The sequence below is a fragment of the Mustelus asterias genome, chromosome 9, assembly GCF_964213995.1.
Source record: "Mustelus asterias chromosome 9, sMusAst1.hap1.1, whole genome shotgun sequence".
NCBI classification, from domain to species: Eukaryota; Metazoa; Chordata; class Chondrichthyes; order Carcharhiniformes; family Triakidae; genus Mustelus; species Mustelus asterias.
In genome coordinates this window covers 70,618,808-70,643,131 of record NC_135809.1, presented here as the reverse complement: position 1 = coordinate 70,643,131, position 24,324 = coordinate 70,618,808, and the positions used below count along the sequence as shown (strand labels likewise).

At 45.4% G+C, this 24,324-nt stretch overlaps 1 protein-coding gene across 4 annotated transcripts in view; it reads right to left on the bottom strand.

Annotated features, from left to right (window-relative positions):
- LOC144498744 (SITS-binding protein) overlaps positions 1-24,324 on the bottom strand; it is a 148,534-nt gene that overhangs the window by 32,475 nt on the left and 91,735 nt on the right. For 3 of the 4 annotated variants that reach the window (XM_078220358.1, XM_078220360.1, XM_078220361.1), the window contains 2 exons: positions 7,889-8,157; positions 3,855-3,991 (listed from right to left, as the gene is read on the bottom strand). In XM_078220358.1, the coding sequence (XP_078076484.1) occupies positions 3,855-3,991; positions 7,889-8,157 (406 nt within the window). The remainder of the gene's footprint in view (positions 1-3,854; positions 3,992-7,888; positions 8,158-24,324) is intronic. The other variant, XM_078220359.1, reaches the window with a different exon arrangement.

Genomic DNA, 24,324 nt, shown 5'->3' with positions numbered 1-24,324 from the left:
CAGTTGAACAGAGGGATCTGGGAATACAGGTACAGAATTCCCTAAAAGTGACGTCACAGGTGGATAGGGTCGTAAAGAGTGCCTTTGGTACATTGGCCTTTATAAATCGGAGTATCGAGTATAAAAGTTGGAGTGTTATGGTAAGGTTATATAAGGCATTGGTGAGGCCAAATTTGGAGTATTGTGTACAGTTTTGGTTACCTAGTTACAGGAAGGATGTAAATAAGATTGAAAGAGTGCAGAGAAGGTTCACAAGGATGTTGCCGGGACTTGAGAAGCTGAGTTACAGAGAGAGATTGAATAGGTTGGGACTTTATTCCCTGGTGCGTAGAAGATTGAGGGGAGATTTGATAGAGGTGTATAAGATTTTGATGGGTATAGATAGAGTGAATGCAAGCAGGCTTTTTCTGCTGAGGCTAGGGGAGAAAAAAACCAGAGGGCATGGGTTAAGGGTGAAAGGAGAAAAGTTTAAAGGGAATATTAGGGGGGGCTTCTTCACACAGAGAGGGGTGGGAGTGTGGAATGAGCTGCCGGATAAAGTGGTAAATGCGGGGTCACTTTTAACATTTAAGAAAAACTTGGACGGGTTCATGGATGAGAGGGGTGTGGAGAGATATGGTCCAAGTGCAGGTCAGTGGGACTAGGCATAAAATGGTTCGGCACAGACAAGAAGGGCCATAAGGCCTGTTTCTGAGCTGTAATATGCTATGGTTCTATGGTTCTAAATCAAGCCTTACTTGTGCTGAAGACAGTTTAATGCAATGTGAATCATTAGTGACTGGAGTTTACCAAAATGAAACCCAACATTATCTTGGTGTGTTTCAGTTTTATTCTATACAAATGTGATCGGTTTCCTATGATAGCCTTTCCTGTTGAACAGTTTAGGGATTAGCCCTCATAAGCACACACAGGCCAAGGGACAGCCTTAAAGAAGTCTGGCTCAAGCAGCACCTTCCGCTTCCAGTCTCATACTGACTGCTGTTTACCAGCTTCCAAATCTATGCCTTAAGTAGGATTTTAAGGATGATGAGTGACTGGTGCTTGCCATCCCGAGAGTTGGCATCCAACGCGCGGCTGCCAACTTCGAACTCCTGTTGCCATTCATTGTTCACTTGAGCATTGATTGGCAGTGGGTGGGACTTCCATCTGTCCTTGGAAGGAGGTCCCGCCTGTGAAAACTGTTGGGACAATCAGATTGGCTGACAGCTCTTCAACCTGGCCAGGCACAGCACTGCAGTGGACAGAAGTGGTACTGCAGCGTTCTGCCTGGGGCTAAGTCCTGGGACCTGTGAAAAGTTAAATCCTGGAGTCCTGAGGGTGGGGGGGTAGGGAACGCTTGTGGGGGAGCAGTTGGGGGGTGGGAAGTGATCATGGCATCAGGGAGTATGCTAGGGAGGAAGAAGTCCCAAAGCTCCAATGCCCTGGATGGAAGGGTGCCTCAAATTTGAGGGGATATAGAGTGAGACACCCCTATCCTTTCCCAGGGAAAAGTGTAAGTGTCACTTTCCCACCGTATCCACAGCTACTCTCCTGCCAGCCTAAAGATTGAGACCGGATGGGACAGGGCCACTTATAAGGCCTCACTAGATGAATGTATGGATTTCCCACCAAGGCCCTGTGTGAAAATCATAGAATCATAGAAACCCTACAGTACAGAAAGAGGCCATTGGGCCCATCGAGTCTGCACCGACCACCATCCCACCCAGACCCTACCCCCATATTCCCTACACATTTACCCGCTAATCCCTCTAACCTACGCATCTCAGGACACTAAGGGGCAATTTAGAATGGTCAATCGACCTAACCCGCACATCTTTGGACTGTGGGAGGACACCGGAGCACCCGGAGGAAACCCACGCAGACACGAGGAGAATGTGCAAACTCCACACAGTGATCCAAGCCGGGAATCGAACCCAGGTCCCTGGAGCTGTGAAGCAGCAGTGCTAACCACTGTGCTACCGTGCCGCCCTAATGTGTTTGGATGGGCAGGTTCCCAGGTGGGAATCCTGTGTATTCAATTTGACCCACCCCTATCTCAGAACCCACCTTGGGTGCAGTGTAAAATTCTGCCCATGGGCTTCAAATCCCACATTGTCTATGCTACAGAAGTAATGGTGTTTTGGTTTATGTAGTGGGTTTCTAAAGACAGGTCAGCTTGACCAGAATTGCACCTATTCTAAAATACAAACCTCCCAGGTGCAATTCAGCAGAGACAGTGGACATGCTCCTCCCCAAACCCATCACACAAACCCTCTCCCGCAGATGTCTATATAAACATAGAAACATAGAAGATAAGAGCAGGAGGGGGCCATCTGGCCCTTTGGACCTGCTCCGCCATTTATTACGATCATGGCTGATCCAACTCAATAGCCTAATCCTGCTTTCTCCCCTTAACCTCCGATTCCATTCACCCCCCAAGTGCTATATCTAGCCGCCTCTTGAATACATTAAATGTTTTAGCATCAACTACTTCCTGTGGCAATGAATTTCACGGGCTCACCACTTTTTGGGTGGAGAAATGTCTCCTCATCTCTGCCCTAAATGGTCTACCCCCTGTATCCTCAGGCCATGACCCCTGGTTCTGGACACCCCCACCATCAGGAACATCCTTCCTGCATCTGCCCTGTCTAGTCCTGTTAGAATTAGAATCATAGAAACCCTACAGTACAGAAAGAGGCCATTTGGCCCATCGAGTCTGCACTGACCACAATCCCACCCAGGCCCTACCTCCATATCTCTACATATTTACCCACTAATCCCTCTAACCTACGCATCTCAGGACACTAAGGGGCAATTTTAGCATGGCCAATCAACCTAACCCGCACATCTTTGGACTGTGGGAGGAAACCGGAGCACCCGGAGGAAACCCACGCAGACACGAGGAGAATGTGCAAACTCCACACAGACAGTGACCCAAGCCGGGAATCGAACCCAGGTCCCTGGAGCTGTGAAGCAGCAGTGCTAACCACTGTGCTACCGAGAATTTTATAAGTCTCTATGAGATCCCCCCTTCATTCGTCTGAGCTCCAGCGAAAACAATCTTAACCTCGTCAATCTCTCCTCATACATCAGTCCTGCCATCCCTGGAATCAGCCTGATAAACCTTCGCTGTACTCCCTCAAGAGCAAGAACATCCTTCCTCAGAAAAGGAGACCAAAACTGCACACAATACTCTAGTGTGGTTTCATCAAGGCCCTGTATAATTGCAACACATCACTGCTCCTATACTCGTAACCTCTCGCAATGAAGGCCAACATACCATTTGCCTTCTTTACCGCCTGCTGCATCTGTATGCTTACCTTCAGCGACTGGTGCACAAGGATACCCAGGTCCCGCTGCACACTCCCCTCTCCCAATTTACAACCATTCAGGTAGTAATCTGCCTTCTTGTTTTTGCTTCCAAAGTGATTAACCTCACATGAACTGCAACATGACCAGGGCAAAGTCTGCTCTCCCAGAAACCTCAGCACAAAGAAAAGGACAGCAAGTTAACTACATTAAACCTACACTTGGCTGAGTTCACAGGCCACAATCCACAAAAATAGTGCAATGCATTCATTTTCTCTACAATTATTAGAATCCTCTGCTCTCTGCTGCTCTGTCAAGAAAATATTTTGTCAGCAGTCTTTCAACAGTTTAGGACGGGGAGCTTTACTCTGTATCTAAATGTGTGCTGTACCTGTCCTGGGAGTGTTTGATGGGGACAGTGTAGTGGGAGCTTTACTCTGCATCTAACCCCGTGTTGTACCTGGGAATGTTAAAATAGAATAGCAAATCAGTTTGAATTGTTGACTGGATGTTAGAAAATGATTGTGACAGAGTTCCTGATTGGCTGCCTCTTGTTGTTATATTACCTACTGTATCCGGAATGAAGAAATTGTATCCCAGCAAGCTGTAATGAAGAACAGTGGGAATGAGGCCTTTCAATCCTGCGTAAGTCCAGTCTGATTGCCGAGGAGCCATCCGAACATAGACAGGGAAGTGTGCAGTCCTGCAGCATACAAAAGTACAGCTTCAATCAGCATTTTCAAGAACCATAAACATTCTTATAACCTCAGCTTGAAAAATTCTTTCATGTTGCTCTCGAAAGAACCAAATCATTGGTCAAACAAGGTGACCTGGGAAACCATCACAGGAATGAGTGTGAGAGCAGGATAATGACACATTTACTACGGGTAATAGCCTATGTGCGCGTTTGAGAGAGGGAGGGAGAGAAGTAGTGGGAGAGATAGATATTCAGGATAAATAGAGCAAAGAAAAGAGAGAGAAAGACACTGAGGCTCAGAGAGTAAAACAGAGTGATCCTGAGAGTAACAGGGAGAAAAAGATACTCAGGGTAATAGAGGAAGAGAGAAAGTGATAATTAGTATAACAGTGAGAAAGAGAGAAAGAGATACCTATATTAAGTTGATCTTTCGCTAAACCCTAGCTATGACTGTAACTTCTGTACCCTCTCTTTTCCTTTTCCCTTATGTACTCTACAAATGGTATGTTTTGTCTGTATAGCGCACAAGAAACAATACTTTTCACTGTATACCAATACATGTGACAATAATAAATCACATCATATCAAAAAGATAGACAGGGCAATAGAGTTATAGAGATATTCAGAGTAATAGAGCAAGAGAGAGTGAGGGAGTGTGAGTAAGAGGAGAAAGAGATACTCAGAGTAATAGAGAGAGAGAGCGAGAAATAAAGAGATACTCAGGGTAATAAGGTGAAAGACAGAGATACTCAGGGTTATAGAGCAAGAGAGAGAGGTAGAGAGAAAGAAAGAAAGAGATATTCAAGGTAGTAGAGAGAGTGAGAGAGAGAGAGTGAGAGAGAGTGAGAGAGAGTGAGAGAGAGAGAGTGAGAGAGAGTGAGAGATAGAGATAGAGAGAGAGAGAGAGAGAGTGAGAGAGAGTGAGAGAGAGAGAGTGAGAGAGAGTGAGAGAGTGAGGGAGAGTGAGGGAGAGTGAGGGAGAGTGAGAGAGGGTGAGAGAGAGTGAGACAGAGTGAGAGAGAGTGAGAGAGAGAGAGAGAGAGTGAGAGAGAGAGAGAGGATGAGAGAGGATGAGAGAGGGTGAGAGAGTGTGAGAGAGTGTGAGAAAGTGAGAGTAAGAGTGAGAGAGTGAGAGAAGTGAGAGAGACTGAGAAAGAGAGAGTGAGTGAGAGAGAGAGAGAGAGTGAGAGAGAGAATGAGAGAGAGCGAGAAACAAAGAGATACTCAGGGTAATAAAGTGAAAGACAGAGATACTCAGGGTAATAGAGCAAGAGAGAGAAAGAGAGAAAGAGAGACTCAGGGTAATAGAGAGAGTGAGAAATATATTCTCAAGGTGTGTGTGAGGAAGAGAAAGAAAGAGACAATAGGTGATAGGGCAAGAGATAAAGAGATACTCAGGGTAATAGAGAGAGGGAGAAAGAGATAAAGAGATACTTAGGGTAATAGAGAGAGGGAGAAAGAGATAAAGAGATACTTAGGGTAATAGAGAGAGGGAGAAAGAGAGAAAGAGATACTTAGGGTAATAGAGCGAACAAGAGAGGTAGAGAGAGATACTCAGGGTAAGAGAGGGTGAGCGATAGAGAAAGAGATGCTCAGGGTAATAGAGAGAGAGAAAGAAATGCTCAGGGTAATACTGAAAGAGAGAGAGCGAGAGAAAGAGATAGAGTAATAGAGCGAAAGAGAGAGATACTCAGAGTAATGGAGTAAGAGAGTGAGACAGAGAACAACATACTCAGGGTAAAAGAACGAGAGAGAGAAAGAATACTAAGGCTAATAAAGCAAGAGTGACCAAGGTACAGTCTTCTCAAGGGCAATTAGGGATGAGCAATAATTGCTGGTCTGGTCAAAAATGCCTATATCCCATGAATGCATTAAAAAAGAACAGAGGGAGAGATGATCAGGCAAGTGGAGAGCATTCTATCACACTCCTGACTTGTGCCTTGTAGATGGTGGACTGATTCTGGAGGGTCAGAAAAGGAGTTACCCTCTGCACGATTACCAGCCTCCTACCTGCTCAGGTAACCACAGTATTTTTATACCTTGTAGAGTTCAGTTTCTGGTCAATGGTAACCCTAAGATGTTGATAGTGGGGGAATCAGCTATGATAATGCTATTGAATGTCATGGGGAGATGATTAGATTTTCTACTGTTGGTGATGGTCATTGTCTGACACTTGTGTGGCACAAATGTTTCTTGCAACTCATCAGCCCCAGCCAGAGCTTGCTGCATTTGGACATGGACTGCTTCAGGATCTGAGGAGAAGCGAATGCTGCTGAATGTTGTGCAGTCATCAGAGAACATTCATACTTCTGCCCTTATGATGGACAGAAGGCCATTGATGAAGCAGCTGAAGATGGTTGGGCCTAGGACACTCCCCGTAGGGACTCCTGCAGAGATGTCCTGGAGCTGAGATGATTGACCTCCAACCACCACAACCATCTTCCTTGTTCCATGTATGACTCAAACCAGTGGATAGTTAGCTCACTGATTCCTTTCGATTGCCATTTTGTTAGGGCTTCTTCAGTTAGTCAAATGCTGCATGATGTCAAAGGCACTCTCTCCTCACTTCTTGAGTTCAGCTGTCTTGTCCATTTTTGAACAAAGGCTGCAATGAGATCAGGAGCTGAGTGATCCTGATGGAACCCAAACTAAGCGTCAGTGAGGAGATAAGTGCCACTTGATAGCACTGTCGACAACACCTTAAGTCTATGACCTTCAAACATTCTGCTGATGAATGGCAGTTGACTCAGTCCCCAGCCCTGATTACTCTCACACCCAGCCCTAGTTACAGAAGAAGAAAAGAACATATGATGTAGCAAAGGAGTAAGTCATTTGGCTCCTCAAGCCTGTTCCCTCATTCAATAAAAACTTGGCTGGTGTGTGGCCTTCACTCAACTTTCCTGCCTGTCCCCCATAACTCTCTCTCGCTGATAAGAAATCTGTCTAACTCAACCTCAAATATATTTAATGTCCCACCTGTTACTGCTTTCTGTGGAAGAACATTCCAAAGATCCTCAGAAGAAATTCCTTCTCATCTTTGTCTTAAATGGGAAACCCCTTATTTTTAGAATGTGTCCCGAGATTCTAGATTCCCCCATGATGGGAAACATCCTCTCAGCATCCGCCATGTCAATTCCTCTAGGGATCTTAAATATTTCAATAAGATTGTCTCTCATTCTGCTAAATTCCAAAGAGTACAACTCAACATACTCAACCTTTCCTCATAAGACAAACTCCTCATCCAGGAACCACTCGAGTGGACTTCCTCTGAATCACCTCAAATGCAAGTATTTCCCTCCTCAAAGAGACTAATCCAGTACACAGTACTCTGGATGCAATCTCACCAATGCCCTGTATAATTGTAGCAAGACTTGCTTTTATATAATGGGGGTTAAACCAATTAAACTAAATAAAACAAACTTTTAAAAGTTTTTAACTTTTATTTATTAGTGTCACAAATAGGCTTACATTACCACTGCAATGAAGTTACTGTGAACTTCATTCCTGTGAGACAAATTAAAGGAGCAGCCTCTTAAAGGGATATTCTGTAAAACAAAAATAAATAGCAAAGAAAACTTATAACATCAAATCAAAATGTGATGGAAGGGGTCTATGAAACAGCCCAGTCCCAGTCCAGGAATGGAAAGCCACGATGATGCCGGCAGACACTTCATGCTCCCTCTTAAGGGACACCTGGCAGTGAATATAGCCATAGTAGAGGGGTAGACAGTCAGGCTGGACAACCCCATCCTGTTTTTATATTTCACCCCTCCTGCAGTAAAAGCCAACATTCAAGCTGCCTTCCTAATTACTTGCTGTACCTGCATGCTAACTCTTTTTGTGGTTGATGTACAAGAATACCCAGATCCATTGTGAAGAATTATAGAGAATGTCATAACTTACCGAGTAGCAGTTGATATAATGGTTGTATTCCCAAGTTTCTCAGCCAGCAGAGTGAATTGGCTGATGTACTCATCACTGGCAAGTTGCCAGGAACGCTGCTGCAACAGATCAATATTGGCACTTCCCTCTCCTCCTTCCAGTGTGAGATATTTCACCTCCAACCTCCTCTGAAGTCTGAGAGCGTGAGCAAGGAACCAGTCACATGCCTCCTCATTGCTGAGGTTCAGCTTCACAGCAAGACTTCCCCTCCAGTTCATCAAGAGGGGAGCCTGTGGGTAAAGAAAGGGACAAGTAGAGTTCAGGGAAAGGCAACAATGCAGGTCAGACAGCAGTCTCAGGAGTGAATGATGCAGTGATGTTTCATAGAGAAGGGAGATATCTGACAGAGATCTCTCTCTGCAGTCAACATTCTAAGCTTCATAAAAATAAATATAATTATCCCTGTCCTGTTAAACCTATTCTAGTGCAGCCCACCAGAGGGCACTCTAGCCTAGTAAGGAGTCTAACAACACCAGGTTAAAGTCCAACAGGTTTATTTGGTAGCAAACGCCACGGTAGCACAGTGATTAGCACTGCTGCTTCACGAGTAGCACAGTGGTTAGCACTGCTGCTTCACAGCTCCAGGAACCTGGGTTCGATTCCCGGCTTGGGTCACTGTCTGTGTGGAGTTTGCACATTCTCTTCGTGTCTGCATGGGTTTCCTCCGGGTGCTCCGGTTTCCTCCCACAGTCCAAAGATGTGCGGGTTAGGTTGATTGGCCATGCTAAAAATTGCCCTTAGTGTCCTGAGATGCGTAGGTTAGAGGGATTAGTGGGTAAATATGTAGGGATATGGGGGTAGGGCCTGGGTGGGATTGTGGTCGGTGCAGACTCGATGGGCCGAATGGCCTCTTTCTGTACTGTAGGGTTTCTATGATTTCTATGAATCTCAAGGCAGATACAGACTGAGTTAGATACAGAGTAAAGCTTCCTCTACAATGCCCCCATCAAACACTCCCGGGACAGGTACAGCATGAGATTACTTAGAGTATAGCTCCCTCTACGTTCTCCATCAAACAAACCCAGGACCAATAGAACACAGGGTCAGATACTAAGTAAACAGCCCTCTAAAAAGATTCCCATTAAAAACTCCCAGGACAGATTCCCTCGACAGTGTGACCATTTAACACTCCCAGGACAGTGAGGGCACGAGATTAGATACAGAGTATAGCTCCCTCTACACTGTCCCATTAAACATTCCCAGGACAGATACAGCACGTTGTTAGATATAGAGTAAAGCTCCCTCTACACTGTCACCATCAAACACTCCAAGGACAGGTATAGCACAGGATTAGGTACAGAGTAAAGCTCCTTCGACCCTGTCGCAGTGCATCCTTCTCTATTTGTGCGTAGTTCTCTTCCGCTTTCGAGAGGGATCTAGATGTGATTGCAATGGGCCTCTCTTCTCCACTCGGCATCAGATGGGATAGCATTGCTCCTACGCCATTCAGCGACACATCACAGGCCAACTGCAGAGGTAACTTGGGGTTAAATGCACTAAGATCCTGGACTCCTTCAATGCCTTCTTCACTGCTTGGTTAAGTTTTTCACTGTCAAACTGGTGAAAATTAAGTTTAAAAGTGCCTTCTCACAGTCTGGTGTCCACTGTCACACCTGTCCCTTCATTAATAACTGATGCAGTGGTTTCAGTACTGTCACCAAAGTAGGCACAAATTTGCTATAATAGTTTATGAGTCCCAGGAAAGACTTCAACTGGGACATGTTTCTGGTCTCGATGCCTTCATTATGGCCCCCAGCTTTTCGGGGCTTTATGGAACCCTTCACCGCCGATAATGTGACCTAAATATTTGACAGAATCCTTAAAAAACTCACACTTGTCTTCCCTAATCTGCAGCCCATGTTCCTGCAGCCTCTTCAACATCTCTTCTAAATTCCGCCAGTGTTCTTCATCTGTGAAATCCGTTACTAGGATGTCATCATTGGACCCCCCGGGAGACCACTCAAAATCTGGTCCATTGGTCTTTGAAAAACGACCGGGCCGAAGTGATCCCAAAAAGCAGTCGTTTATAAAGAAATAACCCTTTTGGGGTAATAATGGTTCATGATGGCTGAGTGTTGTCAGCCACCCCACCTGCATGAGAGCCATCTTGGTAAACTTCTGACCACCAGCAAGGCAAATAAACAAGTCTTCAATAAGGGGCAACAGATATTGATCCGCACATAAGTCAGGGTTCACCTTGACTTTAAAAGCCCCATGTAGCCTCACTGAGCTGTTGGATCAATGAGCATGACCCACTCACTCGTGGCCATTGATTCTAATACCCCCAAACCTATTAATCTCTCGAGTTCAGCCTTCACTTTAGATCTAATTGCACACTGCACTGGATGTGTCTTCATGCTCTTCAAGCATGTGCCTGGTTTCAATCGTAAACTCACTTTAATTCCTTACATCTCTCCACAGTTGCATTAAATACCTTCTTATATTTTTCTAAGATGTCATTCAGACTGGAACAAGATTCAGTTAGTCTATTCACCAGTTTAATTTTAATTATTTCAGCCAAGATTGTCCATATAATGCGGGACAATCACCATCACCATATACAAAAGCAGTGGAGCACACTGGTCCCTCAGCTGCACCTTGGCCGAGACATAACCTTTCAGAGGAACCAACTTTTCCATTTATATCCTCAGAATGATGTTTGCAGGCTTCAGGGGAAGATGATTCAACTTTGCTTTGTATGTTGACTTTGGAATCAATGACACTGCCATGCCTGTGTCCACCACCATCTTCACTAGTTTGTCTTCAACTTTGGGCACTGTCCAGAACTTGTCCACTTCACCTCATCCCAACAGGATGTTTAACTTCAACTGTGTCTTCTCAGTCTGCTTTGTTCCATCCGCAGACCCCATGGACTCCTTGTCCTTGTCTACATTGGCCACTCGCCAGGGTTTGCCGCCTGACCGTTCAGCTTTGCATTCTTCTTGGATGTCGATACTCTTCAGTTTCGGGCAATGTAGCCCATCTTCTGGCAGTTCCAGCACTGAGGTACTTTTGTCCAACAACTGGTCTCCATGCGTCCTCCTCAGCCACTAAAGCGGCATTCCTCGGACGATGACTGGCTCTTTGGCATCTGCCAACCTGTGGAACAAACGCCTAAATGTGCTGCCTCCCTATCAGCCCGTTCCATGGAGACCACGATTTCCAATGCCTTCTTAAATTCCAGCTGCAGTTCTGCCAAAAGACTCCACTGAATTGCTTCCTGCTGAGGCCACATACAAGCCAGTCCCATAGCGCATCCTGTAAAAAAAACCCAAAGTCATAGTGCTCCGCGAGGCTCTTCAGGGAAGCCACTAATTTAGGAATGGTCTTGCCTTCATCTGGTCCTGCTTGTAAAACCTGAACTGCTCCGCAGTCAGCAGTGGCTTTGGTGCAAAGTGCCCCTCCAGTACCGTACACAAGTCTTGAAAACAACTTCTCCGTTGGTTTTTCTGGCTGTAGATCACCTTTCAAGATGCCAAACGTTCTACTTCCCATTGTGCTCAAATAGACCAGCACCATGAGGTTGTCACCCAACCTATCCATGGTGACAAAAACACTGAACCGCTCGATGCAGACCGTCCACCACTCAGCCTCTTCATCAAATGTCCCAATCGACCAGAATTTTCCTGCCATTTCTCTTTATCGATCGCAGGGGATTTCCTGCCCCTAAACTAAGACTGAAGCCTGTTTTTTCTGTACTGGCTTCTGCGCTCGCTTCTCCCTGAGCGCTCGGTAGTGCAACCACCCAATGACCGAGTCTTCCTCTGGTCGCCTGCAACCCAATGTCAGTGACAGTCATAGAGACCGACTTTTAACCATTGATGGCTCCCAAGTCCGTCCACTTGCTGTTTCCAATGACGCCCTCTTACCTCCATGGACTTACCCATCCCCTGAGGGTATCCTTCTTTAAGTGCACTGTGGGTCTCTAGATGGTCCCGTTTAAGATCCCTGTCCTTCACTTTACGAGCCATCAAACACTCCACCCTTCATCACCAGTGTTCAATCTCTTAGTACTGAGGTGTCTCCTCAAGAACTACTCCACAGTCAGGCATCTGGGAACACAGATCTTTATTCAGTCGACTTGCTCCACACTCCAAACATTCACTGCCCACTCAGGGTGGTTCCCAGTCAGCTCACCCCACATACCCAGTCACATGACCCATTTCCTTAAAGAGGCCCTGCCTCAACATATGTAACAGAGTGTAATCATTCTTTACACTGTGTAGTGGGGAAAATCACAGAGATGGGTACCTGAGACACAAAATGGTTGCCTGCCACATAAAATGGTTACCTGAGAAAGAGACATTAAACAGGCACTGACTTTTAGCACAGACAGCTACTTAAAGTTCAAACATGCAGGACAGACAGTTACTTAAAATTAAACATGCAGGAATCAGATACTGCAGGAAGCCAGTAAGAGATTGAGGCACTTTAAAGATAAGGACAGACCCAAGAGAATAAGGTCTGATTATAAAATCAGCCATAGGTGGGAGCAGAAATACATAAATGCAGCAAAACCAATCACTATATGTAAAGACCGAAACCAGCATTGATAGTCATTGATAGAGGAAATGTATCCATTCTATGAAACAATGTGATGTTAACTGCCCATGTCTGTATCTGTCTGACTGTAACAATGTATTAACTACCAATCACCATGATCTGTCTACTCAACTATAACGATGTGTTAAATGGCTAATGTCCGGACTATCTATTGTCTGAGAAGTATAAAAATGATCAACTGCTATTGTATTATTGAGAAGGTAGCTGCCAAGTACTGGTGAGTACCAGTACTTTCTCCCTCGAAGCTTCGTGTCCAAAATAAAACTGTATTATTGAACCTCCAGTCTGACTCCGATGGTAATTTTCCCACAACAATTGGCGTAGTCGGCACGGATCCTATTACTGGTAAGTTTCGATCGATTGGCCACGATCGAAAAGCCAGGATAGAGGTCACTGAATCTGTGGGAGTCAGACAAGGTCAAGAATACAGTTTGAAAGGGGTTAAACTTAAGGGGTATTTGTAGTAATAAGTATTGGAGTGTATATGGTATAGTGATAAGTACTAACTGCTGATAGTGATAAGTAACTATTACTTGTGCTGACCAACAAGAGGACAAGGTAGTGCCTGTCTCAAACGCGGAACCTTAGACCGGTTGTTAAGAGGGGAAATCCCCCATGCGAAGGTCAGGAATTGAAGTGGGCATAGAGACACCAAGGGCACTTAAGATTGTGAAGCACAAGTAGCAGAGGTCGGTTAACATCAAACTCTGTAGTGGCGAACAAACGCAGAGTTGCCATCTGATTGCATGAAAGTTTGTATAGTTGGGTACTGGACTGTCAATGTTGTAAAAGTGGTGCGGAAAAGGAGCTGATCAACTCTGACCTAGAGCCGGACTCCGGTGGAGAAGCACATTGCCGAGGTGGTAATAGTGGAAGCCGTGAGTATAAATTGAAACTCTGAGACGGTAGTGAAACACTATTGCCAAGGTGGCAATAGTGACCGGGGGTAGGGAAGTCTGCAAAATGGCAGATAATGAAGTTAAGAGGGGATCTGCAGGTTCTCTCATTGAAGTGTACATGACAGACAGGCAAGCATTAATAAGAGGATGCAAAGGGATGGCTGGGATACTTCTCAGACCTTAGAACAGCAGAGAAAGTGGATCGATGGAGAAAAGAGAAACAAGAGAAATAAGATAGGGGTATTGTTAGTACATCAGTTAGGTGGACTAATTGAGCAAGTATGCGCCTCTACTAAGAAGTGGAGTGAAGATAAGGAAAAGATTAGAGAGTTAGAATCCAGAGTAAGGGAACTGGAGAAACAAAACCAAGTGTTAGAAGAAAAACAATGGAGAGGGGAAACTGTCCCTCTACCTCCTTATGAGTCCACACAACAGGGACCAACCACTCCTCCAGAGGACTGGGAAGCGCTAGAACACAACTTAGCGCCAGTAACCCGAGGGGGAACAGATGCACAGCCAAAAGCGAATTACAAACCCTTCACCCCAGGTGAGAGGCAGCAGATAATGGCTTCCCTGGGTAAATTACAACCTAGAAGCACAAACACTAAATTCTGGGAAGAATTAGACACAATCTGGGTAGGACACCAATTACACCCGAGAGACGTACACCAGCTGGTCAGGGCAGCCTGTCCAGTGGATAAGTGGAGGCAGGTAGCAGGTGGACCCGCCGCTCCTCCAGCACAGGATTATAGTGGGGGACGGTGGACACATGCAGTCACCCTAACATCAGAAATAGATGCCCAACAGGTACCATTCAACCAGTTTAAGGCAGAAATTCAGAGAGAGTTAGGGAATGCTCCTACTAACTGGAGCAGAATTACCACAACCAAGCAGCTAAAAGGGGAAGGAGCTTCTGAATACGGGGAACTGTTGTTCCAAGTATATCAAGAGTGCTCAGGACAAGGGGACCCAGGTCGTGGGGATCGAGCGTTCATCCAGGATTTCAAGGATGGACTCTCTAGTGCTCACCAAGTCATCCTAAAAATGGGAGTGATTATGTCCCAAGATTACGATGAGTTGGTAGAATGGGCTAGTGGCGTACCTGGAGGCGGATAGGAGAAATCTTAGTTTTTGTATTTCAGTGTGTTTGTGTGGTCTGGTTGCTTGTCGAATGTAGGTGGTTGTTGTTGCATTAGATTGAGAGCAGGAGCTGTTGAAGCCTGTTTGTTCTTGTGGAGTGTTTGTTGCAGGCAGTGGATGCAGTGCTTTGCACCTTAGTTTAGCTTTGGGGGGCTGGGGAAGTGTTAAAACTGTTAAAGATTAAAGTGATAAGATTTCTTGAATTTACTTCTGTTTTGAGTTTAATTACAGTTTGGAAGAAAGAAGAATAAAAACCATTGTCTTAATCAACGTTCTGGATTCTCTTTAAATGTTTTATTTTCATCCCAGTTTAAGATGTTAAGTTTGAATGATAGAGGAAGTGCTGTGGAATGAATGTTGGAAGCTTCCATGTGTGTGTGTGTGTGTTTAACAAAGTGGTTGCGTGGATGTTTTGTTGTTGTTTGCTTTAATGTTTTAATGTTCTTCCCCTAATTGTGATTTTACAACAGTGGGTTTGATACAGAGTTTAAATTAAAAAATTGGAAAGTAAATTGAAACTTAAGAAAAGATTTAGACTTTGGAGGGAACCATGTGCTCTTTCCTTTGTCTTGAAGTAGAAATTATGAGAGAGTTAGTTGAGAAGTTAGGAGAAGAAAGTAAGTAATTTTGTGGAAAAGTAGAAAAGCAGGAACAAAGGAATGAGGTAAATATATTGTCTCACCAATGCAAATTGCCCAGTTAGAATGCAGTATTAAGGTCCACAGAATATCGTGATTTACGAACGTCTGATAGTTTAGTATTCCGTAACCAGTTGAAATTATGTACTGCCATCGGAATTTCATGTGTCACCTATTGTTCAAGGTTTGCCAATATAAAAACACTGCAAAGCTTAAAATCTAGCCAGTTAAGAATCAAACCAAAACGTTTCTGATCAATTAACTAGTATGTATTGTACCTACTTTAATTTTGATTTGGCGCCTGTTATTTTCCTAGAGTGCAGGGGTTTTGATCTGGAGCTCAGTTTAAAAATGGAAACGGCTTGGATTAAAAGGGTTTGGATATCATGGTTATGATGTGTAAAGTGGTATGATACAACTGCCGCTTGATTATTTTTATTATACAGCATTGCACTGCCATATAGACCCGAGAATAAAATCAAATCCTGAATAACTTGCACAACGCTGCTAAATGTTGGAGCTAAGCATTTGAATGCACTTCTTTGTAGGTCGGGTAGTGGCATTTTGTGAAGTACTGTAATGTGGCACTTGCACGCAAATAAATGATCAAATTAGATATAATGTAAGAGTACATCATATAAAGATTGGAGCTGTATGGCATGTGATTTTAATGGGGAAAGCGATGTCTTTTGATAGGATTATATACAAATGAATGGATGTCCAGCTGCAGCCAAAAAGCCAGTACAAAGTGTTATTTGATTTGCACTAAGCTTTCTATGGAAGGGGGATATGTAATTAAATGTATAATGCACTAGCTAAAGCCATACAAACATCGGGGAAAATGTGGACAGAGTATTGCCCACTATACTAATGAGACTAAGGGCTACCACAAACCGGACAACCGGATTAACCCCTTATGAACTAATGACAGGACGGGTGATGCAATTACCAGAAAGCATCATAACAGGTGGGACCGATGTAGGTCCACTAAAAGATAAAATCAGGAGATATGTTTTGGAACTAAGCGCCCAACTAAAAGGGATGCGCAAATTGGTAAAAGACAATCAGGAAATAAGAGACACAGAGAGAGAGCTTGAAATGCTCCCTGACGTCCCAACAGCGGGAAGTCGCATCCTCGTAAAAACATTACCTGACAAACCAGGGTTTGCACCAAAATGGAATGGGCCATATGAAGTTATAATTAGTGGAGACACCTGTGCCTGTCTAGACATAAGAGGGAAAGGTGTCTGGAAACATTGAACCCAGCTGAAATTACACAAGGAAATAAATGAGTAACTAAATTAATGAATTAACCAAATTGCTTTCCTCAACAGAGGCAAAGACTGCAAGCAAGAACAACTGGGGCGTGCGGGTTGATAGTATAACTTTTGTAAAGTGTACAAATCATAATATTAGAATTGATATTTGCTCGTTGCGGATATGTATGTAATCGCGTATGTAACTGTATTACTTTGCGTTGTCGCGACTGTAAATTTGACAGGATTGGAGGATAACCTATTTTACAAAGCTCATATACACTTACACAGGAATCGAACTGTATGTTACCCGTTAGCACAACCGGTAGAAGCCCTATTTGTAGCCACCCCTGGGTGGACCCCTCATGACTTATAAACAGTAGATACATCAGATGCACCCTGTAAGGGACAAATTGGCAAATATAAAAGAGGTATACAGGGGAGATGTGTGGAACTTGTAAATCCCACAGATCCCGTGTGCAGGGGGCTCCAACAGATGGGAGGAAGAGCTTGTTCAGACACTGCAAGCTATCCGCTTTGTTTTACGGGGCAGGGATGGGGATGTGCCTGTGCCTTGGTCCCCAAGAATGATTCCTGCGTAGAGACGCAGTGTGTCCGTCAACATTGTCGGGTTAATAAGGGACAGTTTACTTGTACTTGTGATGAACAGAAATGTCTAAATATAGCCGCGGGAAGACAGCTCATTTGTGGACAATGCAACGGGGCTCATGTAAACTCAGCCAAATGGACATACCCATTTGATACTTACCAGGTGGTGGGATCAAATGGGGAGTCAAGTAAATTGAACAATTGGCAAAAAAACAAACTCATAATCGGGACACTAAATGTTACCGGGCTAAGAAGGGATATGTGTTCCTCTTCAATGGTACTTACACGACAGAAACACCAAACCTCCCAAACCTTTTTGCAGTAGGAACAATCGGACCACTCACTGTTCCATCCTCAGAAGGGGCATATCCGAAGGAGAATAGTAACCCGGGCTATCCGCAAAGAATTTTGCGCTGATTGGGAAGCCCCGGGTACAATGGGATCATCACTAGGATACGGGTTCCTTGGAGCCTTATCTCTGGGAGGGGCAGCAGGAGTGATTAGTGCAAAGAATAGAAATCATATTGTTTGTGGACTAACAGTCCTGGGAAACAGCACTTCAAAAGCACTGGAGTCTGTCAACCAAGAAATGGCTGAACTGAGATTATACGCACAGCAGACACGATATGCAGTGGACTATCAGTTAGCACAACAAGGGGGAGTGTGTACAATTATAGGCAACAAATGCATAACCCATGTCACAGACAAATCCTATAACATTACCCAAGTCATTAATAACATCAGAGAACAACTTGATAACTTCAGACAGGGACCTAAGAAAGGAGGTAGCTGGCTGGAATGGCTAGTGGGGGGATCCTGGGGGTCTTACTTATTACATGGATTGGTCATACTCATCTCAATTGTAATTGTCTGCTGTCTAATTGTTGGATGCCTTAATGTCTGTTGCAAGATAATGGTAACACGTATTGTGCCAGGAGCCAGTGTAACCATCGAGGAAGAATACATGATGAAGATCCCTGAAGACACCAGAAGAAGTGAAGAAGGAAAGAAGAAAAATGACCTCTACATGTAAGACTGCAGATGTTGGTCTCGGGATTATTAAAATAATAATAATCCAGACCAAAAGAGGGGAATGTAGTGGGGAAAATCACAGAGATGGGTACCTGAGACACAAAATGGTTGCCTGCCACATAAAATGGTTACCTGAGAAAGAGACATTAAACAGGCACTGACCTTTAGCTACTTAAAGTTCAAACATGCAGGACAGACAGTTACTTAAAATTAAACATGCAGGAATCAGATACTGCAGGAAGCCAGTAAGAGATTGAGGCACTTTAAAGATAAGGACAGACCCAAGAGAATAAGGTCTGATAATAAAATCAGCCATAGGTGGGAACAGAAATACATAAATGCAGCAAAACCAATCACTATATGGAAAGACCGAAACCAGTCATTGATAGAGGAAATGTATCCATTCTATGAAACAATGTGATGTTAACTGCCCATGTCTGTATCTGTCTGATTGTAACAATGTGTTAACTACCAATCACCATGATCTGTCTACTCGGCTATAACGATGTGTTAAATGGCTAATGTCTGGACTATCCATTGTCTGAGAAGTATAAAAATTATTGACTGCTATTGTATTATTGAGAAGGTAGCTGCCAAGTACTGCAGAGTATCAGTACTTTCTCCCGAAGCTTCGTGTCCGAAATAAAGCTGTATTATTAAACCTCCAGTCTGACTCCGGTGGTAATTTTCCCACAACACACTGTCCCAATCAAGCATTCCCAGGGCACATAGAGCTTGCAGTTAGATACCGAGTTAAGCTCCCTCTATCCTATCACCATCAAACATTCCAGCACGGTTGCACAGTGGTTAGCACTGCTGCCTCACAGCAGCAGGGACCCGGGTTCAATTCCAGCCTGGGTCACTGTGTGGAGTTTGCACATTCTCACTGTGTCTGCGTGAGTTTCCTCCCGGTGCTCTGGTTTCCTCCCATATTCCAAAGATGTTAAATTGCCCATTAGTTTCAGGGGATTAGTCGGGGTTACAGGGATAGGACCTGGGTGGGATTGTTGTTGGTGCAGGCTCGATGGGCCGAATGGCCTCCTTCTGTACTGCAGGGATTCTATTCCAAGGACAGATATAGAACAGGATTAGATACAGAGTATAGCTCCTTCAATTCTGTCACCATCAAACACTCCCAGGACAGGTACAGCCAGGGGTTAGATACAGAGTAAAGCTCCCTCTACACTGTCACGATCAAACAATCCATGGATAGGTATAGCACAGGACTAGCTACAGAGTAGAGCTCACTTGACACTGTTCGAAGCAAACACACCCAGGACACATAGAGCATGGGGACAGATAGAGAGTAAAGCTCCCTCCACATGTCCCAATCAAATACACCCCGGACAGGTACAGCCTTGGCTTAGGTATGGAGAAAAACTCCATCTACAACAAAGACGAACAGGACAGTTACAGCATAGGGCTAGATACAGAGTACAGCTCCCTCTACACTGTCCCCATCAAACACTCCCAGGACAGGTACAGCACAGGGTTAGGTATAGAGTAAATCACCCTCTTCACTCAAACATCATAAACACCAGGACAGGTACAGCATGGGGTTAGATACAGAGTAAAGCCCCCTCTACAATGTCTGCATCAAACACTCCCAGGATAGGTCCAGCAAAGTGAAAGATACAGGCAAAGCTTCCTCTGCAGTGTCCTCATCAAACATTTCCAAGACAGGTATAGTACAGGGCTAGATACTGGGTAATGCAGAGATGATGGCTTAGTGGCATTACCAATAGACTATTACTCCAGAAACTGTCTACATCAAACCCCACTGCACAAGCACAGATTGGAGTTAGATACTAAGTAAAGCTCCCTCTAGACTGTCGCTATTAAACACTCCCAGGACAGGTATAACATGGAGTTAGGTACAGAGTAAATCGCTCTCTACAAGGAGATTTACCAGGATGCTGCCTGGTTGGAGGGTAGGTCTTATGAAGAAAGGTTGAGGGAGCTAGGGCTGTTCTCTCTGGAGCGGAGGAGGCTGAGGGGAGACTTAATAGAGGTTTATAAAATGACGAAGGGGATAGATAGAGTGAACGTTCAAAGACTATTTCCTCGGGTGGATGGAGCTATTACAAGGGGGCATAACTATAGGGTTCGTGGTGGGAGATATAGGAAGGATATCAGAGGTAGGTTTTACGCAGAGAGTGGTTGGGGTGTGGAATGGACTGCCTGCAGTGATAGTGGAGTTAGACACTTTAGGAACATTTAAGCGGTTATTGGATAGGCACATGGAGCACACCAGGATGTTAGGGAGTGGGATAGCTTGATCTTGGTTTCAGATAAAGCTTGGCACAACATCGTGGGCCGAAGGGCCTGTTCTGCGCTGTACTGTTCTATGTTCTATGTACATTGTCCACATCAAACACTCCCAGGATAGATACAGCACGTGGTTAGATACAGAGTAAAGCTCTCTCTACTCTGTCCCCATCAAACATTGTAAGAAGTCTCACAACACCAGGTTAAAGTCCAACAGGTTTATTTGGTAGCAAAAGCCACTAGCTTTCGGAGCGCTGCTCCTTCGTCAGGTGAGTGGGAGTTCTGTTCACAAACAGGGCATACAGAGACACAAACTCAATTTGACAAAATAATGGTTGGAATGCGAGTCTTTAAAGGTAATCAAGTCTTAAAGATACAGACAATGTGAGTGGAGAGAGCGTTAAGCTCAGGTTAAAGAGGTGTGTATTGTCTCCAGCCAGGACAGTTAGTGAGATTTTGCAAGTCCAGGCAAGTCGTGGGGGTTACAGATCATGTGACATGAACCCAAGATCCCGGTTGAGGCCGTCCTCATGTGTGCGGAACTTGGCTATCAGTTTCTGCTCAGCGACTCTGCATTGTCGTGAAGGCCACCTTGGAGAATGCTTACCCGAAGATCAGAGGCCGAATGCCCGTGACCGCTGAAGTGTTCCCCAACAGGAAGAGAACACTCTTGCCTGGTGATTGTCGAGCGGTGTTCATTCATCCGTTATCGTAGCGTCTGCATGGACTCCCCAATGTACCATGCCTCGGGACATCCTTTCCTGCAGCATATCAGGTAGACAACGTTGACCGAGTTGCAAGTGTATGTACCGTGTACCTGGTGGATGGTGTTCTCACGTGAGATGATGGCATCCATGTCGATGATCCGGCACATCTTGCAGAGGTTGATGTGGCAGGGTTGTGTGGTGTCGTGGTCACTGTTCTCCTGAAGGCTGGGTAGTTTGCTGCAGACAATGGTCTGTTGGAGGTTGTGCGGTTGTTTGAAGGCAAGAAGTGGGGGTGTGGGGATGGCCTTGGCGAGATGTTCGTCTTCATCAATGACATGTTGAAGGCTCCGGAGAAGATGTCATAGCTTCTCTGCTCCGGGGAAGTACTGGACGGCGAAGGGTACTCTGTCCGCTATGTCCTGTGTTTGTCTTCTTAGGAGGTCGGTGCGGTTTTTCGCTGTGGCGCGTCGGAACTGTCGATCGATGAGTCGGGCGCCATATCCTGTTCTTATGAGGGCATCTTTCAGCGTCTGGAGGTGTCTGTTGCGATCCTCCTCATCCGAGCAGATCCTGTGTATACGGAGGGCTTGTCCGTAGGGGATGGCTTCTTTAACGTGTTTAGGGTGGAAGCTGGAGAAGTGGAGCATCGTGAGGTTATCTGTGAGCAAGATAACTGAACAATGTGGAACACTACAGACAGTTACCGGCAGATCCGACCAAAGAACACACCCGTCAACTCAACAGACTGATCAAGACCTTTGATCCGGACCTTCAGAGCACCCTCCGTGCTCTCATCCCACGTACTCCCCGCGTTGGAGATCTCTACTGCCTCCCGAAGATGCACAAGGCAAACACACCCGGCCGTCCCATCGTGTCGGGCAATGGGACCCTGTGCGAGAACCTCTCCGGCTACATCGAGGGCATTCCTGAAACCATTGTACAAAGAACCCCCAGCTTTTGTCGCGATACAACGGGCACAACCGCGCAACCTCAAACAGACCATTGTCCACAGCAAACTACCCAGCCTTCAGGAGAACAGTGACCACAACACCACACAACCCTGCCACAGCAACTTCTGCAAGATGTGCCAGATCATCAACACGGATGCCATCATCTCATGTGAGAACACCATCTACCAGGTACACACTCGGCCAATGTTGTCTACCTGATACGCTGCAGGAAAGGATGTCCCGAGGCATGGTACATTGGGGAGACCATGCAGACGCTGCGACAATGGATGAATGAACGGGCATTCAGCCTCTGATCTTCGGGTAAGCATTCTCCAAGGCGGCCTTCACGACACACGACAGTGCAGAGTCGCTGAGCAGAGACTAATAGCCAGGTTCCGCACACATGAGGACGGCCTCAACCGGGATCTTGGGTTCATGTCACATGATCTGTAACCCCCACGACTTGCCTGGACTTGCAAAATCTCACTAACTGTCCTGTCTGGAGACAGTACACATCTCTTTAACCTGTGCTTAACGCTCTCTCCACTCACATTGTCTGTATCTTTAAGACTTGATTACCTGTAAAGACTCGCATTCCAACCATTATTTTGTAAATTGAGTTTGTGTCTTTATGTGCCCTGTTTGTGAACAGAACTCCCACTTACCTGACGAAGGAGCAGCGCTCCGAAAGCTTGTGGCTTTTGCTATCAAATAAACCTGTTGGACTTTAACCTGGTGTTGTGAAACTTCTTACTGTGTTTACCCCAGTCCAACGCCGGCATCTCCACATCATGCCCATCAAACATTCCCAGCACAGGTGCAGCATGGGTAAAAGCAAAATACTGCAGATGCTAGAATCTGAAACAAAAACAGAAAATGTTGGAAAATCTCAGCAGGTCTGGCAACATCTGTTTTCACATGGTCCACCTCCAACACTTCTCATCCCTTCTCTGATCTCTCTGTCTCCATTTCTGGTGATAGCCTATTCACTAGTATCCATTACAAGCCCACCAACTCCCCCAACTACCTTGACTACAGCTCTTGACACCTCACATCTTGTAAGGACTCCAGCCCATTCTCTCAGTTCCTTCATGTCCGCCACATCTGTTCGGATGACGCCACTTTCCAAAATATTTCACATTCCTCAGGCAGTCCTTTAACGATCTGTGTCTCTGTTCTGCCATTCACGCATTCTGATCACTTAATGGACACTTTGAGCACCTTTCCAATATGTCTTCCTTCTTCCTCAATCATGGTTATCCACCCACTGAGGTTGACCCCGTCCAACCCATCCTCCGGGCCACTGCTCTTGGCCCCTTCCCTCCGTCCCAGAACCAGGATAGGGTCCTCCTTGTCCTCACTTTTCACCCTACTAGTCTCCGCATTCAAAGGATCATCCTCTGTCACTTCCGCCAGCTCCAGCATGATGCCACTACTCAGCACATCTTCCCTTAGTATGTAAAGAGCAAGAGGGTAGCCAGGGAAAGGGTTGGTCCACTCAAGGATAGTAGAGAGAATCTATGCATGGAACCAGAGGAAATGGGCGAATTACTAAATGAATCCATTCAGAAAAGCACCCCTCTACTGCTACCCTCTGTCTTCTATGGCCAAGCCAGTTCTGTATCCATCTTGTCAGCTCTCCTCTGATCCCGTGTTACTTCACCTTTCGTACCAGTCTACCATGAGGTACCTTGTCAAAGGCTTTATTGAAGTCCATGTATACAACACTCACTGCCTTTCACTCATCTATCATCTTCGTCACTTCCTCGAAAAACTCGATCAAGTTAGTGAGGCACGACCTCCCCTTCACAAATGAATAGGGCGGCACGGCACGGTAGCACAGTGGTTAGCACTGCTGCTTCACAGCTCCAGGGACCTGGGTTCAATTCTTGGCTTGGGTCACTGTCTGTGTGGAGTTTGCACATTCTCCTCATGTCTGCGTGGGTTTCCTCCGGGTGCTCCGGTTTCCTCCCACAGTCCAAAGATGTGCGGGTTAGGTTGATTGGCCATGCTAAAATTGCCCCTTAGTGTCCTGGGATGCGTAGATTAGAGGGATTAGCGGGTAAAATATGTAGGGATATGGGGGTAGGGCCTGGGTGGGATTATGGTCGGTGCAGACTCGATGGGCCGAATGGCCTCTTTCTGTACTGTAGGGTTTCTATGATTTCTATGAATACTTTGCCTCAGTATTCACCAAAGAGAGGGACTTGGTGGATGAGGAGCCTAGGGTAGGGTGTGTAGATATTCTGGGTCATGTCGATATCAAAAAGGAGGTATGGGCATCTTAAAAAGCATTAAAGTAGATAAGTCCCCAGGGCCTGATGGGATCTACCCC